This window comes from Austrofundulus limnaeus, unplaced genomic scaffold, assembly GCF_001266775.1.
Source record: "Austrofundulus limnaeus strain Quisiro unplaced genomic scaffold, Austrofundulus_limnaeus-1.0 Scaffold355, whole genome shotgun sequence".
In the NCBI taxonomy this organism is placed as follows: domain Eukaryota; kingdom Metazoa; phylum Chordata; class Actinopteri; order Cyprinodontiformes; family Rivulidae; genus Austrofundulus; species Austrofundulus limnaeus.
In genome coordinates, this window is record NW_013952757.1 from 416,414 (window position 1) to 436,989 (window position 20,576).

Consider the following 20,576-nt stretch of genomic DNA (forward strand, 5'->3'; position numbering starts at 1 on the left):
CTCTCTCTACCTCTACCCCTCTCTCTACCTCTACCTCTCTACCTCTACCTCTCTACCTCTACCTCTACCTCTCTACCTCTACCCCTCTACCTCTCTACCTCTACCTCTCTCTACCTCTACACCTCTACACCTACCTCTACCTCTACACCTCTACACCTACCTCTACACCTCTACACCTACCTCTACACCTCTACACCTACCTCTACCTCTCTCACTTTTTCTTTCCAGATGGTAAATCTTAATATCTAAACATTTTGAGGATTTCCTCTTTAAAATTACATAGATAATTCCTTATTAGAATAACCTAAAATTAGGATACAGACCAAATATCAATGAGCTCTCCTGATTAGGAAGACAAAATGTAGCTTAAAATTCAGGAATTTGAAAATATGCTGAGGTCATTTTGACCAAATTTGACTTAATCCTCAGTTTAATGGGGCGGCTGTGGCAGAGTGGTTAGGGGAGTCGTCCTGGAACTGGAAAGTCACCAGTTCGATCCCCCGTTCCAGCTGTCTCAGTTGTTGTGTCTTTGGGCAAGACACTTCACCCCTAATGCCTTTGATGTGTGTCCCATCAGTGTATGAATGTGATTGGCACTGATTAGTCTCCATAGTTGATTGTACATGTTAGCTTTGTAGAGACCTAATAGAGTGCTGTGTGAATGGGTAAATGAGGACACAGATTGTAGTGTGAAGCGCTTTGAGTGTCCTGCATCGATAGAAAAGCGCTATATAAGTACAGTCCATTTACCATTTTACCATTTAATTTGATGGGTTACATATATGAATGTTTGATCAGAACAAACTTTGAAGTGTAAACCTGAATATATAAATATAAATAAAAACATGTTTCTAAATTTATGTTTAAAAAAAAGCTGTAGCTCTCAGAGTTGCTGGATGTTTTTGTGGCACCCTCTGGTGTAGGTTCAATATTTACCTCCAAGAAGCCTGTGTAGGCCCGGACAGGCAGGTGAAACTTTGAGGCGTTTGTGAGGAGCAGGATGTTGCTGTCTATGTGAATGGAAGGCCGGATGGCCCTGAAGAGGAGAGAGAAAATGTACCGGGACTCGTGTGCAGGGATGAGGATGGGCGTGCTGAAGTTCTGCACCTACAAGAGGAAAGTAAGTAACAAAAAAATGAAACAATGTATGTGATGCTGCTGTTTGACATATGCTAACATTGTTCTAACACTCACTTTAAACATAGTTTTGGCTTCCTCGGGCAGAGACACGTTGTGTATGTAAATATCAAAGTTGAAGGCATTTGTGAGGAAGATGGGTCTGTCCACCGGCTCCACAGGGCTGTCTCTGATGTGGAACAGTGTGGCGGTGTGGTCAAAGCCCAGGTAGCTGCCAGAAGAAAACAATACAGTGAAGACTTTAATTCTGTTAAAACCCATTGGTTTTCATTATTCCATTGTACAGAAAGTTACCAAATTCTATATTTCTGTTGCCTTACAATCTGGGATTCAAACAGACTTCTTTGGATTACAAGTAATAAAACTACAAAAATACTCCAGATTAATGTGGTAAAATGGGAAAAAAAATATGTGACTCATCATATTGAAATGAAGATTAAGTCAAATTTGGTCAAAATGATCTAATTACATTTTCAGATTCCTGGCTTTAAAAGCTGCATTTTGATACCTGGATCATTCTGAGATCCTAAGCAGATCCAGAGATATGACTTAATTTGTCTTGTTGGTTATGATATTACATTACTGTTTGGTCTGAATCCTCATTTTATGTTAATTTATTGATTAATGTTTTATGTCAATATAAAGAGGAATCCTCAAATAGTATTTGTATATTAAGATTTCCCAGTTGGAAAGAAACAAAAACTTTGCTAGCTCGCAGGAAAAAATTCAAAGTTTTAAGGCATTTTTCCTCAAAATTAGGTTTTTTGTTGCTACTGCTTAAATAATGCTTCAAAAATGATTTTTATGATTATATTTCAGACAGTTCATTGAAATGATACATTGAACAGGCATTAATTCATTATATTTTGACAAAATGCAATTTTTTTGCACACGTTTAAATCAAAACCCTGTATCTGCCTATTTCTCCATATTCCACTTTTGGACTTAATCCTTGTTTCAATGTGATGGGTCACATATATAAAAAATGAAAAAAGCTGTGTGCATATGTTTTCACTCTTCTAATACTTCACAGAACCTCATTTTGCAGCAGTGTTAACCTCCTAAAACCCAAACTCTTGCATTGCATGCATTTTTTTCCACATACATGGCACCAGGTTCTAGGAGGTTAAGTCTCTTCAGATCCGTCTCCATGTGTTTGGTTCTCACCAGACTTTGTGTTTAATCTTCATGGGCATTTGTGTTCAGCATCTATAAGTCATACCGGAGACTCTGAACTGAGCTGAGAATCTCTGGTATTAAATCACTTCAGCAGTGTTTAGGCTCATTGTCCTGCTGGAAGGTGGACCTACTTCTTCATCTCAAATCTGTCTCTCAAGCATTTCACTGCATTTGGCTCCATCCATCTTCCCATCAACTTTGACCAACTTCCCGGTCCCTGCTGAAGAGAAGCACCCCCAGAGCATGATGCTGCCACCACCATATTTGACTGTGAGGATGTAGCTCTCAGCATGAGGAGGATTTAAGTTTGTCTTGGAAATGGTGTCCTTCACGACCAAAACATTCATGTTTGTGGAAGAAAATACCATCCAATTTGATGTTTACTTCCTTGCCCACTAGTATATTTTATATTATAAGGTTTTATGGACAAGGACTCCCTCAGATCAGAACTGCTCAGCTCTGTCAGGATCATCTTTTTTGGTCACCTTTCCGACTAGATTAGTCCCCTTCTAGAGCAGATCAAGTGTTTGAATGGACTGACACTCACAGTTCACCTGTAGTCAATTTAACCATTATGAGGCTTCTATGTAGTGGTTGTGGCTTCAAAACAAAGAAAGTTAATATATGCACACACAACTTTTTAGTTTTATTTATTTTTAGAACAAATTAAAAAAATCTCACATTTAACTTTCTTAATCTGAAGTATTTTTGGAAGACTGATAAGTTATAGTTAAATAAATTCTAGGTATAAAATAATGAAACAACTCACCCTTCTAAAACCTCTGCCTGGTATGGGATTTCAAGTTTGGAGTAACTCTTTTCTTTTGCTTTAACAGTTATTTTACCAGAGAACTGATATGGTCTTTTAGCTCTTGAGGCTGTAAAAAAAAAAAAGATAAAGCAGATAAGTGTGCAAAAAAATACAAGCAGGAAGTTGAGCAATACCAAATCAGAAACGTCAAGAACATGTTTGACTGAATGAAGCAGCACTGAAACTTCTAGTGAAGTACCAAATGTTCCACAGGACCACATCCAAACTTTTTTCAAAGAATTTTTGATCACTGCCGAGCAGGAAACTGACATCATGCTGCATTTCCTTCTGAAGAAATTATAAACACCGTAACCCACTGACAAACAGTTTTAGTTTTTTTTTTTACCTTGTACCTTTTCTGAATCCTGAATATTTTGTTGGAAAAATACTCATTGTTCCAAATGGTATGTCCGAATAAAAAGGATTCAGCTGGATCTCTTGTTAAAACTTTATTTTTGATTTTCTGACTCCAATCAGGTTCATTCAGCGCTCAGCAGCACAGGCCTCAGCGTACAACCTTGGGCCAAATCAAAACCAACACGGGAGCTCTGCTCTGTGCAGACACTCTGCAAAACACTGACAACTTCTTTCTACCATCATAATGAATTGGCCTTATAATGTACATCTCTTCCTGGTTACACCCCAGGAGGTGTTACCTTTTACGTCAGACGTCAAAATGTCACCCAGGGGTGTCAAACTCCAGTCCTCGAAGGCCGCTATCCTGCATGTTTTAGAGGTTTTCCAGCTCCAACACACCTGATTCAGTGATTGAATTAACTCTTCAAATTGGGCAGAAGCCTGTTAATTACCCAGCGATCAAAATCTGGTGTGTTGGAGCAAGAAAACCTCTAAAACATGCAGGATAGCGGCCCTCGAGGACAGGAGTTTGACACCCCTGGTTTAGGCTAAGAGAAAGAACACATGATAACACACCAACTCTTTGTCAGCTTCAACCTTACAGACTGAAATGATCAGAAAGTATAAAATACAAAACTGAATCTAAAATTCAATTAATCAGTTATAAAATTTCTTCAATTTTATCATTAAAAACACAAGACAATGTTAAGGTTTTCATTGACACTTGTAACTCTTACAGCTCTTATAAGCACACTGTATCAATGCTTGACCAAAGTTATAGAGGTTCTGTGAACTACATAAAAAAGGGAAAAAAAATAGTTGTGGACAAAGATCTGGGAAATACAGTGTACTTTAACTACCTCCTACAACTGGTGGTACTTTGGTTGGAAAAACATTATCTGCTTTTTCATGACATCTAACAAAAGTCTAAATTCAGTGCTACACCTGCACTGTGCTGGAAGTAACAGCAGATCATGGATACATATTCTGGTCCTGCCTGTCTATACAACACTTCTAGATAAAAGTAAGGAAAATAATCTCAAAAACACAGAGCTTTAATGTCACTTCATTTACTTCAATGTAATTGGCTACATTCACACCGCAGGTCTTAATGCTCAGTTCCGATTTTTTGAAAAAATCCGATCTTTTTGTGTGAAYGTTCACATTACATTTTAAATGTGACCTGCATCAGACCCCTGTGTGAACGCTACACAGCACTGATGTGACACGCATGCGCAGTAAAAGACGTGACGTCTCATCAGCCGGCTTGTTTGTTTACAGAGCTAGCACGGATGCTACATTTTGCGCATCGAATCGGAAGATGTTGTTTAATCTCAGAGCCAATTAAATAATTATCTGACCTGCTTGTTTAGTTCAGTGTTTATATCTGAACCTGCCTCTGACCGGATGCTCCAGTGAAGCTTTTTTTTTTTTGAACGAAACTACAAGCTGGAAAAAAGTATCGATCGAGTAGCTAACTTTAGGATCGATACTCTCCGCGACCCAGGCTGGACATGTTATTATCAAACTATCTACGTGGAAAATGAAAAGTAAAAAGATGAAGCAACTGGACTTGTGTTTTGGAGCTGTAAACACATGGAGCTGCAGATTTAAACAGCGAGACTTGAGGTTAGTGTCTTATCGATCCTTCACCCCCTCCTCCTGATGAAAAAGTCAGATGAATGTGACATGAGCGTTCACACTGCAGTCACTTTGAAAACATCAGATATGTATCCGATTTAAAACCACACACTGAAACGGCCTGGGTCGGATTTGAAAAAATCTGATTTTTCACGTTCAGACTGTCATAAAAAAATCGGATATGGGTCAGATGTGTCAAAAAAATCGGATTTGGGTCGGATTTGCCTGCAGTGTGAACGTAGCCTTTGAGATATTTTTAGACAAACCAACAACAGATGATTTTTAACTTCTGACAGTTCTTGTTATCTGATAAAAAGGCCAAAACAAAATGTAAAGAAAGTAGAGTGTTTTCTCAATATAGAATAGAATAGAAATAGCCTTTATTATCCAACTGAGGGGAAATTCAGGTGTCACAGCAGCATCAGTACAGAGGTTCACATGCTAGTTATTTTACAAACTAGAGATAGTACACACAAAACAAAATTAACACTGACTAGCCATGACATGACTACTAATAATAAAAAATATAACAAAGAATTGTGCGAATTGTGCAAGGATAGAAAAAGACATGTTTCTTTTAGTTAGTAGACTATCTACTATCTACTACTATTAGGAATCTGAATTTTCCTATTTTCAGTGCAAAATAATCTCAGACTATTACTGTAAAGTAGGAATGCACGATATAAACGATATACGGTAGAAACGATATAAATTTGTCCTATAGAGATCTGTAGTACCGGCCAACCGCGCAATTCTTTTTGATGACTTAACCGGCTGGAGTCAAAACAGAGGAAGCGTGGCTGAGAGCGCAAATGAAGAGGGGGGAAAAAACAAAAAACATAACTTATCCGGACCACTGTTTACATGTTTACGTGACGGCGCGCCTGCAGCGGGAGGAGAGCGCGCAGCGGCACAGGGTGAAGCAGCGAGGCTGAGAGCGCAAATAAAGAGGGGGGAAAAAACCCATAACTTATCCAGACCTGGTTCAGGTGTGCGAAAATGAACGCCGAACTATTTAAGTGACGGCGCGTCCTCCGGTCGGTTGCCAAATGACCACACTGCCTGCTGCGGGAGGAGCGCGCGCCGCAGCACATGGTAACGCAGCGAGGTGACAGTCAGTGCAGGTGAAGTCAGTGCTCCAGCAGGACGCACAAAAGCTCGCTGAGTCTGGACCTCGTTTCTCCTGCGGTTATAGCACAATACTGTCTCCTTGTACAGCAGGGAAGCTCTGTGGGAAAGGCTGACAGTCAGACTGTCTTTACAAAAAAAAAAAGGCATAAACGGGATGATTGTCATCCCGCCGAAGCACACACAGATTAAACGTGTGGAGGGCAGAAAAAATAATCTGCAAATTGTGTAGAAAGGAATAAATACAAGCAATTTGTTTTACCACCTTAAAAACGAAGCAGGTGATTCCAAACACAACATCCAATGGATGCAGATACGTATATATTACATTAAAGTTGCATGAGTGTGTGTGATATATATATATATATTTGATTTAACCAGGTAGGTCTCCCTTAAATTTAGATTTTTATGGGAGACTTAATAGTGTCCCTTAAAAAAGGAGATTTTAAGGTCTAAATTTTTTTACCTATACATATTTATACATTCCACTCAATTAATATGTGATTTATTTATTTTCTGTTATAAGTTTTATATTGTGATATACAGTATATCATCACCGCCACCCATCATAATGTATATCGTGATATGAATTTTTTGCCATATCGCACATTCCTACTGTAAAGTATCACTATTAACTGTAAGTATCACTATTACTGTAAAGTATCACAGTAAATAAAAAGGTAAAAACTCAAAACAGAACACTCACCATCAAAACTGATGCTCGCGACTTTCGTGTATCTACTTTCTCCAGCTTTGAGCGTGACAGCTTTAAAGTCGACTGTGATGGCTTCATTTGACGGAGTTGTGCGTACACTCTGAAGAGCACAAACAGAACAACTGATCACCTACAGCTCAGGAGAAGACTTGCAGAACAAGAGCTTCAGGAGCCTGAAGGGGACACGTACTGTGATTGGTACATCTTTTGGTCCTGAATTTAAAAGATGAAGATTCAGCAGCTTTGGACGATCTGTAACGTGAGGAGAGAAGCTCAGTCAGAAGTTTTTGCTTCAAATATTAAGCAGATTAAATGAACAGGGCATACCTTGTGATCGAAGTGTACCAAAGTCAAGCATCTCTGTGGATGAGTATATACCAGGAGCTGCAGTCAATCATTAAAACAGAAATCTTAATATACAGTAATCCAGGAGGTAAATGTAAAAACGATCACTCGATAAGGGGTTTAATGGCACACCTGATGTGACCTCCACCTCTACGGGGATGACGACGTACTGGTCCTCGTTTGCAGCGTTGGTTTTGATTCTGATGAAAGCCGTGTGGTTGTCCACGTCTCTTGAAGAGAAGATGGCTCTCATCACTCCTTTTGTCTCAAATGGAGGAATCTCCTGGGGGAGGGGGGGGGGCATGACTGCCTTTAGTCATTTCATCTTCCTCAAGATGAGACCTGATATAAAAACATTAACAAGATGGACTCACCCATAACTTTACAATGCCTCCTTGTTGGCCTGTGGGAAGCTCCAGATGCAGATCCCCACCACTGGAGTACATCTCAACAACCTGGAGCAAAACAAACTGATTAATAAGTGTGTGCAGTTTCACGACAACAACGGCAAACCTGTTCAACTTACCTGTAAAGGTTCACTGAATGGGTTGTGAATGTTTATAAGAGGTGAGAAGCTGCTGTTTACTGGGACCCGAGCCCCAATAAAGGGCCGCAGTCTGTAGGGATTTGGAACACCGACCCCAAAAACCTGTAGGGCCAACATTAAAATTGCAGCGTTAATTAAAATGGTCACAGCCTTCCAGACCAGCAGGTGTGTGTTTGGTTTGTACCTGGTATGTAAACATTCCATGATGGGAGGTGTTTATAAACAAAGTGTTTTCTACATTCCCAACCACACGAGCGAGGAACACCACATCAAACGACGTGTTCCCTCCTGGTGGGATTATCTGGTAAAACACAAGAGCGATAAATGTTACGAAACATTTGCTGCCAATCAAAGACGATACACAAAACCCCCAAAAAGCAGAACTTTTACGAGTAAGGGGTCTCTGCAGTAGGTTTTGTCCTGTGGGTGGAGACGACCCTACTCGTGATTGGCGGAGGTTTCGATGTGGGCGGAGATGGCCCAAGAGATGTGATTGGTCAGATTGACAGTGTGGTTTGAGGAGGCTGGAGGCAGCGGGGAGTAGCTTGATCGAGTCGGGCAGGAAGCAACGTTTTTTAAGATTAATTTTAGTCATAACCTGAGAAAGGAAAATGCTAGCTGCACGAAATTTGAACGTCATACATGTGAAAGGATGTAGGGGTACCAGCATCAAGTACTCATACTCGTAAAAGCCGGCCGATACTCTTAACCGATACCGCTTTTGTCCCCTCCTGTGCTGCGCTGCAGCACAAAGGGTAAACAACAATCCATACCAGGCGGTGGCGCTAACGCACTGACAAGTTATTTCCAACCGCACCCCCGAATAACAGAAGAAGAATGATGACGGTAGAAGAAGAAGTAACATGTCGGCAGTTTGGAGATATTTTAAGATCGGCACGGAGGACACTAAACAAGCAGACTGTCTGCTGTGCTCTGCTAACTGTCAAGAGGAGGAGAGAAAGTTGGATGTTTTAACACCAGCAATTTGATTTAACATTTGAAGACCAGACATGACAAAGAATTCAAACAGTTTGCTGCTGCTAGCAGTAGCCTTCATAAACAGCACTATGCTGCAGTTGTTGCAGTAACTTCAATGCTGTTTTTTCTTTCTTGTAGAACAAACTAAGACATAAGCAGAATATGGAAGGAAGTTTGTTGTAAAMRCWTTTTATTTTTCMCTVTGGTTCTTCTGAGATTTTGTTTTAGTTGTTCCATTTAAGTTTGAACTGAAATTTACTGCACTTTATTACTATTAGTCATTTTTTTGTTAACAGTTTAAGACTGAAGCAGAGTAAACTTCTATAGATGTGCTGCTAAAATTTACGTTATAGTTTACATTTTAATTCAAATTTGGTAGATGCATGTTGAGGAAAATGTATAAAAATAACTTATATTTTTAATGTATGCAACAGCATTTGTTTTGCAGTATTTGTATTGTTAATACGTTCGGAGGGAGTGTGGCCTTATAAAAAAGAGCCTGTTTGAAATAAAATAAATGGTTTCAAAAGTTATGGTGTGATATATATACCAACTTATCTACTTGTCAGAGTTTGCACTACCTTTTTATTGTCAAACATAATATTTACCCATCAATTTTTGCATGATAAATGCATTTCATTATCATTCTGTTTAATATTCAACAAGTTGAACAGATAATCCACACGAACCCCGCTACTTGGTATCGGTRTCGGTGAGTACCTAAACTAAAGTACTCGTACTTGTACTCAGTCTTGAAAAAACTGGTATTGGGACACCCCTAAAAGGATGTGTAACAATATGGCTTGGTTAAAACATCCCTAAGCAGCCTGTAAAAAGATAGCTAAAAATCATTATCTTTTTATAGGCTGTTTAGGGGTGTTTTGACCGAGCCATATTGTTACACATCCATTCACATGTATGACGTTCAAGTTTCGTGCAGCTAGCATTTTCCTTTCTCAAGTTATGACTAAAATTAATCTAAAAAAAGTTACTTCCTGCCCAACTCAACCAAGCTATTCCCCGCTGCCTCCAGCCTCAAACCCCACAGTCAATCCCACCAATCACATCCCTTGGGCCATCTCCGCCACATCAACACCTCCGCYAATCACGAGTAGGGCCATCTCCGCCCACATTAAGACCTCGGCCAATGACGATTTGGGCCGTCTCCACCCATAGGACAACAAGTTCTGCAGAGACCCCTACTTGACTTTTACATCCAAAACAACTAAAAAAATCCACTGTTTTAAAAACACAACAGATACRAAATTAAATTCAACACTTAGTGTTGATTGTGGTTTCATATACCGGGATTCTTTTTTTTGTGTTGAGTTCCACGAAATAATTCCTAATATTTAATGTAAAAATAAAACTTTTCAAATAAACACACATCTTAGTCTAGTTAACAGATTTTGTGGTGCCACCACGGCAGCTGAAAAAACTCCAAGTGTACAAACGGTCGAGGTGACGAAAGGCCAGGTGAATCATAAACATTGCCTTCAGCAGGAGAAACAAACTGCTTGCCTGATGCAAATATTGAAACAAAAAAACAAACAAAACAAAAAAGATAACGTAACGTTTCAGGTAGAAGCTTTCTTCAAACAGAGAGGATACAAACTAAAAACAGAAGCTGCGCATTTCGTAAACAAAACGAAAGGAAATAAGAACAGGTACACAGCAGACGTTCAGACACTGACAAATGTTTGGTGAGTTCTGATGCAACATGTCTGGACCATATCACTGCACAGAACTGAGAAAAAGACCATTAGTAACTAAAGACTAAAAATAAAAATAAAAAACACTAAGGGCTCAAAATGTAAAGTAATCAAACAAAAAAAGCAACAGGGACGTGTTAAAAAAGCTGCATGTAAAAAACAAACTAATGCTGAAAATCATATGCATATTAGATGTCAAATGTTTCTTTGTCACTTCCTCTTTTTTTTYYTTTTTTTTTACATAAGTGTGAAAACCGCTGTGTACAAGAGGTGCCAGAACAAACTGTAAAACCACTTAGCATCATGACTAAAAAAGTGATTCTGCTGAATTCTGTACTTTAAATTGAAAAACAGCTTAATTCCCAACAGAAAACTAAAGTAGTAAAAGAAAAAACCTATCACTTCAAGACTTCAACAAAGATAAGTAACCATAAATATGTGACTGTAATTACTTTAGTGATTACCGTAATAGAAAGAGATTATTTTTCACTTTTAGACTAATTTCAAAATGGACCAGTCTATCTGAATTATTTCTACTTCAGGTGGTAATATTGTTTTACCAACAGTAAAAGAAGGTATTTGAAAGATTTATGGGTGTAAATTTAAACTCATTTGAATTATTTAAATTAAAAAAGGTTGCAGGTCTAAACAACCACACAGTGCTTATTAGCAGCACAGGACAAAATCTTATGAAGTTTAATAGGTCAGATAAAAAAAAAAAAACATAAAAAGCACCAGGAGTCAGACCTTAACATTTAAAAAGATAAATTACATATGTTAGGATTTCACCTGCAGTGTCATATACCAACACTATTTGCATGGACATAATAGACCAACTGTCCCTGTCTTCTCTTGTTGTTGTGAACAGAAACCTGTAGGACCTGGTTTTACTGAAGCTGCCATGTTGTAGTTTTGGAACCAGAGTCTGGGTAATAACGATGTGGGGCCTTTCTAATCATAAAATAATTAATTACAACTAAAGGTTTTGAACATACAAGGTAAGTGCTATTTAGGTCAACAAGAGTCAACACCTGAAAACATTATCTAAGGTCTGTTTTTATTTTGTAACAAGTGCAACACCTTGTTTGTTTACTTGAAGTGGGCGGGGCATAAAACTGGCCCTGTTCCAAGTTCAGCTTCTGGATTTAAATTTGATGCTTACTTAATTTGTATCTTTGGTTTGTCCACTTTGGCAGAAGCAGAACAATTAACTTACAATCACTTCTTTTTGTTTTAATATGTTCTAGGGCTGCAACTAACGATTATTTTAATAATCGATTAATCTGTTGATTATTTTTTCGATTAATTGATTAATCGGCCAAATCATTGAAACGTTTAATTACATGAATATGAGTAGATATAAATTAAGTTAACTCCTTAAGGATGCAAGTTATTGATAATGAATTAATCTGAAGTTGATTTATCTAATAGATTGATTAACAGCCTTTTTTTTTTTTAAAATCTGAGTTTTCTCTTGAATCAAGAGGGGCTTCCCATAAAATCAAGGATTTTTTAAATATTCTCATGAATTAAAAAACAGAAGCACATAATACATATTTGAACAATTTATTTTGCCAGCTGTATTAAATACTGACTGAAAAAAAATGTGTATTTCTCCTATTTGAAACACAACAGAAATTTAATAGGTTGCTGAATGAGGAAAATAGATTAAAATAATAAAATATGATTTTTAGTTGTAAAACTATTATTAATTTATTATAATTAGAATTTATTTACATTTAACATTTTTTTCTCCAATTCTTTATTTTTGTTTCATTCTTGTTGGTTCTGTTTGACTAAAACATTGTTTGACCCTAGGGTTGCCACAAGCAATTATTTTTATAATCACAGATTATTTTTTCGATTAGTCGACTATTCGGACCATACGTTAATTGAATATAAAACATAGAGCTTATCGTGCCAGAATGCAGCTGCTATTATATAACCATGGTTAGATTTTAGCTTTATCCTAACTAAAAATAATTGCTGTGGAAGGCAAGTTCTGCTCTGCAGATATTGCACAGGTTTCTCTTTCATTTTCTTAAAATGATCCCACACTTTTGAGCTCTGTTGGCAGTAGGGCTGCCACGATTAATCGATTAATCGACGACTAATCGATTATTAAAATAATCGATGATTAATTTAATAATCGATTAATCGTTTTCTTTTTTTGTTCTTTACTTTGTTTTTCTCTCCAAACTGCTTTGACACCTTCCACTGCCACATCTGCCTTTCTGTCCTTGACACACATGCACAGTAGTGGTAACTGGGGTAGGTCTGGACGTCACAAGACATTATACAGACAGGCTCTGGTATCATGGCTACCTGACAACGGAGCTCAAAAGTGTGGGATCATTTTAAGAAAATGAAAGAGAAATGTGCAGTGCAATATCTGCAGAGCAGAACTTGTCTTCCACAGCAATTATTTTTAGTTAGCATATAGCTAAAATATAACCATGGTTATACAATAGCAGCTGCATTCTGACGTGATAAGCTGTATGTTTTATATTCAATTAACGTATGAYCCGATTAGTCGACTAATCGAATAAATAATCGGTGATTAATCGATTATTAAAATAATTGTTTGTGGCAGCCCTAGTTGGCAGGTAGCCATGATACTAGAGCCTGTCTGTATAATGTCTTGTGACGTCCAGACCTACCCCAGTTACCACTACTGTGCATGTGTGTCAAGGACAGAAAGGCAGATGTGGCAGTGGAAGGTGTCAAAGCAGTTTGGAGAGAAAAACAAAGTAAAGAACAAAAAAAGAAAACAATTAATCGATTATTAAATTAGTCATCGATTATTTTAATAATTGATTAGTCGTCGATTAATCGATTAATCGTTGGAGTCCTAATATGTTCAAACATTTTATAACTGCTTGACTGAGATGCAGTATTAATTTAACATCTGAGGGGTTAAAGCAACAAATTTGTGTTATTTTAGACAGTTTTATTGGCCAACGTATTAAATAGGGTAAATTCCCTATTCTGTTATTTTTAAACGTGCTGCCTTTGGGATCAATTTCCAGAATGTTTAACATTTCCTTTCACGGTTATGCAGATGACATCCAAATATACCTTTGTATTTCCCTTTTGAAATGGATATCACCGTTTAACTGTCTGCAACATGTCAAAGACTGGTTAACTCTGAATTGTTCGACACTGAACACAAAACTGAAACGGTCCCAATGAGTTACCTGGTATCCTTAACCCTCTTGCTCCTAAAACTATCAAGAACCTTAGATTGTTTTAAAGGAGCACTTTTAAAAGAGAAGCAAGTATCCACACTTGTTAAAACTAGTTTTAATCAGTTTTTAAACAGCCAAAGAGAAATTTTACAGTCCTCAAAGCACTTATCCAAGTCTTGACTGCAACTCTTTATATGTTGGTCTAGATTAGGGCTTCACAATACCAGAAACCCTGTGATGTGTAACAACGGTGCTTAATTTTGCGATGATGATATGACTTGCAATAAATTAACAAATACTGAAGAATGCAGTGTTGATGTCTTTCTGCTCTGAGTTCAGAGAGAAAAAAACGAATCATTTCCATTCCAACATGACTGCTTTGTTTTTTAAAAGTGAAACTAGACAGCTGCTCTATTAGCAGTAAAACAACAAACAGAATGCAAAACAGTTTCTTAATGACTTTTAAACTAAGAAGACTTTAGAAATAGAAATTATTTTTAATAATATATTACCGTATAGTGCGGTAATATATTACAATATATCATCTGAAATGATTCAAATGTTATGATTTGGTTGAATATAGTATTTTACAAGTCATGTATAAAGTCCATAAAATATTACCTTCAAATATTYAACTAAAATTTGTTAAAATAGAGTCACTATAACCTTAAAAGAATGGAGATTTTTATATAACCTCTAGTCTGAAGGAGCACTGCACTGTAACTCAGTGAATAAACTTAAACAATTATTTCACACAGTTTTAGTGAAGGAACTGACAATACAGAAACACGGGTATTTATGTASTTAATGCTCTAAAAAGTTTTGCAGGTTTTTATGTACCAAGATATTTAGATGTCAGAATATCCTCAGCATCTGAGCTCAAAACACACGAAGCAGCAAGAAAACAACAGTTCTAATATTAGTGGTGAAACAGCAGCAAAGCATCCTTCAATGAGAAAAACATTCAAGACAACAACATATCCTGCAGGGAAGGGAACCTCAGTGAACATAATTAGTTTTACGAGAAACACACCTATGTCTAGTCCGTCCTACTACAGGATTCCTCACATACCAGCAAAAAGCTTTGATCTCCAAACACTTTGTTTTACAAAAATAAAGATAAACAGATGAATGCACAAGTGTTTTATGGCTGCTGGTTTGTGTCAAACAGCAAGAACCCATTAGAAAAAAAATCAATAAACATTTTTTTAACTCGTCTCTCTGGAGCAGAGTTATTTTGAATCAGATGTCCGGGAACACTGCATCCTGTTTTACTGTGTTTTCTTACCATGTTTTTAAAGCTTGTACACTGCACCAGATCATATAAATCACCTGATTATGTTGTCACTTTCATCATTTAATTTGCTTAATACACCCTAATTAACCACTTTTCTCATTGTCTCGAATGGGTGTGTTTCCACCAAACCGGTTCCAGGCCTAAACCAGGAGGACCATAGCTTTTATTTGACTGCCAAAAGACATGCACTGAAAAACCAACGTTATATATAGTAGCAGCAACATTGTTTCCAAACAAGAACCACTTTTCCAGAGGCTGCAGGTGGACTCACAAGGACAAAAGACCAATTAAACTGCTGTCAGCGCCATGTTCAAACTGTCATGGTTTGTCAGGCATTTAGGTCCTGTCTACAGTAATCAGAACACGGTTTTAAAAAGATACACTTGATGTTCTCTGTGCTTTAAAAAACCCCACAAAAATAAAACAGGAATTAACATGCTAAACTACAGCTTCCCCTCAATTATTAACAATTATCTCACACAATGAAAAGTTATATGGCGATAGGATCAAGAAAAGGCAAGGCAGACGCTAAACAATGGCAGAAATGACTCTTTATGTTTGAGTTTCTTAGTGATAGTACATAGAGTAAGGCTTCTAAAAAAACTATTGAATAGATCACACGACACTTTATTTGCACCACTCATGTTTGAATATCCAACCAACTGAGAAACTTGGTGAGATTTGTTAACTTTACACTGTATTTTTAAGTCAGGAGATTTTTTCAGTTCAATGTCATCTTGTATTTTGAACAAGTTTTGTCCAAATGAACAAAAACAAACATTTTTTGGTAAGGGTACATAAGGCCCTTTAGGTTATACACTTCATTAGATTAAACCAAACCGTGTACTTTACCAAGTTCATGTACACGTATACTCCTCTTTACATAAAAACATCTGTATGCAGGAAAAAGCTGCTGAATGTGTGGTGTTGAGTGGTGGGAAACGACGATGCTTGTTAAGTGCAAAAAAAATTTCAGTCGAAATAAATATTTTTTGCTTGAATCAATGTTTGATGATAAGGACAAAGTTCCACTCAGTCTAGATGGCTGAATGAGAACATTTGTATTTAGTATATATTATATATATTAAATACACTTATTAAATCACATTTTTCTTGAGATTTTTCACCATTTTATTGTAAAGGTTGCAGATAACCAGATTTTGTCAAGAAGTTGTCTGCCAGACAACCTGGAAAATTAACATTTACCTACCCCTGCTTTTTATGTTTTTATTTTAGACTGATGTATGACCTGCTATGTTAGCATTGCCTGATAGGACGTCTGCTTTTGTTTCAGCTTCTGGGAGAATTATTGTTGGTTTAAAATAAGTGGGAATTTTAAAAAATCAGCTGTTTTACCAACCCATGTGAATCCTGTTACACCTCTGTTTGTAGGAATAACAAGAGAAAGAATGTAATGTGTGGTGGAGAATATCATGAAAGAGGTGTACGTGATTTTGGAGGTGGTTCTAATACTGTGCTAAAATAAAATGATTCTTATTAGTCGATTTTTTTAAATGAACCAAACCTGGCTCTAGCACTGGAAGCACCTGGAAAACACTGTAACCATAAAAAAACTCAATCTTCAAATACCTACAAGTCTAAATGTGTTACTTGTGTCAAGATTTGTCATACTGCTGTCAGAATTTATGATCTCCTGCTTTCTGTAGACACAGTTAACGTCAACAACAAAAAAGAAAATGCTGTGACAAGAAGTGTTCATAGACTAAGATTTAACTTGGCTCTATAACACAAATTATTTGTTACACAACTGTAACAGATTAATTGCTCCTATTTGTCAAACAAAAATTCTAAATAGAAAAATAAATAAATAAAAAAGGATAGCCACTTACCCTATTCTGGAAAAAGGAGGCGTGAAAATGTGCTGTTGTTGCTGATATTGATATTAAACTAATTTCTTCTGCACTAGGATTATGTAAATAAACTTTCTCCATTTTTGGCATTCCAACAGGCCTGTAGGAGGAGAAAAGAACAGCATGGAAACATTACTGTATGAGAGTCAAATCAACTAGTTTTTATACACAAAACTGGCAATAAGATGGAAGAATCTGTAGACCAATCGATGAACATTACGAGGAGTTTAAAATCAAATAAACAATAACAGGGGTCATGAGGTTTGAACTTTCCTTTACAGAGATTTCTAAAGTAAAATACCAGACTTAACTCTGACAATGGACAGCTCTGCCCACATTGTTAATCTGACATTCAAAGCACACCATAAATCCTCTGATTTCCTGTCTCCCTTTCATATCAGCCTGTGGTCGATGTGGAAAAAGGATGATATGAAAATCAAGTCGTGATGTAAAACCCCTTTGTGTTTTTATGGTTCTCGTTGCTCCACAAATCATGTAGTCCAGTTATCTTCCTCTATTGTACTTGAACTGTTGGAGTCAKCTCTGTCTGTTAGAAAAATTTCACCTAATACATTTTAATGGCCCTATCAAAAAGCAATTATTGGCCCTACACCCACACTTCAACTGAAGTTAACCTAATTAAAGATGGATTAATTTGGTGATATATCATGAGACAGGGGTCACGATATGATATATCACATTGCAACACTAGGCGAGGCGATATATTGCCCTTTGTTTCTCCAAAAGATGCTAATTTTAATAAAAAAAAAAACGCTATATAAAAACCACACAATGAATTAATGCAGAAAATCTAATTAAATTCAGTTTATTTTTATGCAATCAGAAGAACACTGAACAACAATGAGAACTGAATCTGTGTTTCACGCTTCATCTTAAAACAGCTACATTTTTGACTGCTGACAAATAGCAGTCGGAGGCTAAAATACTGTACAACACAAAAATGAACCCCTGGCATCAAAGTTTATTAAATTAAAAATCGATAAAGGGCTTTTGAAAATCAATACAGTATCAGGAAATGAAATAATGTGATATTTCAGAGCATCAATATTTTTTTACACCCACTGAGAGCTAGCAAATCATGTGAGATTTTTGTTAAATCTTTAGCATTAACTGTTGGGAGTCAAYCCTGTGTTTCTGTTAGTAAAATATCTCATGTACTTTTGTGTACTAAACTTTCAAAATTTAATCAATGTATTAACCTCGACAAGTGATAAACCTTTAGACTGACCTCAACTAACACCAAAAAGTCTACAACTCAGCCAGTTCGACAGAAAATTAAACTTTGATGTGGTTGTAGCTGACTGTCTTTCATAAACACATGCTTTGAGTACAAAAATCATATGAAATCTACCTTTACGTGAAATAGTAATTTTTATTTTCAAGGTTTGATCAAAACTCTAAACCTCTGGCAGCGGGTGATGTGCATTCATTTAAGGAATGCTGGTCCTTAAAAATTATTATTTTTTATTTTTAAACAATCAAAATATTCAGAAACAATGAGCTGGATTGTTGTTAAAAAAATAACGGTCAGTGTGGGATGGGTCAAAGTAGCTATATGTCTGAGACTGACCCTGGGTATGTAAAGTGTTGTTACACATCGCAGGTATGCACCCACTGTCGACATGAAACATGATCCACATGGTCCGGTGTGGGTGTAGCTGGTACTAGAGCTTAACAACTCTATTACATTACACAGRTTGACATAGAATATTGGTAAGGATCCAAATATTCCTCAAGGTAGATTTTATTTGTCACGTCATTAATATATGACTTCTTACTGACTGAGCACATTTGTGAACTATTCACTCAACAACTCAGAAAAGGTCAAACARAGTTAACATGAATGAAGACCACATYGAAACAAGAGCAGAGCTGTGAAGAGGAATGAGACACTCACTGTTCATGAAAGTCCAACATTGGAGGTTCAAACCGTATAGGTCGGCAGTTCCCACGGTGCGGGGACGTGCTGCAAAACACAGGAAGGTGTGACAGCAGCAGGAGCAGGCAGGACAAAAAAGAATCCATGTTTGTGTTCATTTCAGACATCTGAGAGGCTAAAGCTCCAGCTTCGGCAACACCATTTGTTTTAATTCATTTAGAACGGAAAGCCAAACCCTGGACCACTCCCATTTGATGAGAACTTTATCAATCATTAAAATCCTTATGAAAACATAAATAATTTAAAAATGCAGGAGGGAATAAGAAAAGGGATCTCAGACTGTGACCTTCAGATTGTCGAGCTTCTTTCTCACAAGCATCAATGTTTGAGCACTGGTTGCCACCTGCCTGTACAACTCACCAAACCTGTTCAACAACAGGTGTCTCCACACAATAAACTGAAGCTGATCCAGAAAGGCAACTCCTCTTTGGCAGAAGTGAAATACAACAGAAACATGTTGTGAGCCTTTATGTAAATTTCATGCAAAGAGAAGTTCATCAGTAACGCAGACGTGGCACTCTGCAGAGCTTTGACTCATAACACCTATGAGTGGGAGGATATCAAATACACACACACACACACAAAAATAAATAAATACGCAAACAGATGAAACCAAGCTATACTAGTGATAGCATTTTGTTAGTATTTTAAACAGCACCCACGGGATCAATTACACCTTTTTACTACGAAGCTTTTGTGTACAGGAGCAGACAATAGTCACGTTACAACACTCTGACAGTTAGACTGGTCATCAGGAGGATGGGTTATCTCCCACGGGGGCGCTCTGTCAGGTTACAGTTAACCACCAGGATATTCTGTCACCAAACACCTGCTGACAAAAGTTCTGTAAGATGAAGAGACTCAAATGGGTCCCCGCTGTGAATACTACCTATCGATTACATGTAATGTGTASGGGTGGAAGGCAGAACTTATTTTAGATTCATTTCATTGTGAACATGGAAAATTTTGAATTGGTTTTCTAAATGTCAAAAATCAGTTTCTTTATTCTGTGCTAGCACTGAGAGATTACATGCTGTGTGGTGCAGACTGGTAAWGTTACTGTMGSTTCTTGGCAGTAGAAACATGTTGMAGTAAAGCTGAGCATTTCCACATTTTTATCAACTTTTTTGTTGATCTCTGAAGAAAACATGTCTCTAAAATATAGCTGAAGTCATCAAAAATAATGACTTTACAGTTGATTTGTGTTTAAATTTACAGTGATAAACAAGCTTTTTTATGTTATATTTAATAGTTAGTATCCAGGCTAATTGTTGATCAACAGCCTGGTTAATAGTTTTGTTTTTGCTTTTTTGTTTTTTTTTACAAAGTACCATATAGTGCGATAGGAGGCTCCGAGGTAAAGGAGCTGTCCTGTAACTGGTGGATTGCCAGTTTGAATCTCTGCTCTGTCCATCTCAGCAGCTGTGTCGCTTTGGAGTCTTTGGATTTGATAAAGCGCTATATAAGTTCAAGCTATTTACCATATTATTGTGCCCTAGAGTTGGACAAAATCATATAACGTACAATTAACAGTCAGAAAAACTGTTACAAATTAATATTTGGCCCTTTTCGGATTACTGTAATTAGTGCCGCGTAGGGGTCGACCGATACATGTCAACTTCAGCTGGTTTAAATGCATTTTTTGTCCGGTGTAAAAAACGGGTGTAGATTGAGGCAGAGCTGCTCTGTGTGTGTGTGTGTGTGTGTGTG

General features: G+C 37.1%; 1 protein-coding gene across 1 annotated transcript in view; it reads right to left on the reverse strand.

The window, feature by feature from the left end:
- The window catches only part of tmem131 (transmembrane protein 131), a gene marked incomplete in the record, with an annotated part of 75,676 nt that overhangs the window by 41,151 nt on the left and 13,949 nt on the right, over positions 1-20,576 (reverse strand). The window contains 12 exon segments of the mRNA XM_014023043.1: positions 937-1,107; positions 1,195-1,348; positions 3,086-3,194; positions 6,960-7,068; positions 7,159-7,220; positions 7,296-7,352; positions 7,446-7,596; positions 7,688-7,768; positions 7,840-7,962; positions 8,045-8,161; positions 16,886-17,006; positions 18,825-18,893. Of these exon segments, the coding sequence (XP_013878497.1) occupies positions 937-1,107; positions 1,195-1,348; positions 3,086-3,194; positions 6,960-7,068; positions 7,159-7,220; positions 7,296-7,352; positions 7,446-7,596; positions 7,688-7,768; positions 7,840-7,962; positions 8,045-8,161; positions 16,886-17,006; positions 18,825-18,893 (1,324 nt within the window).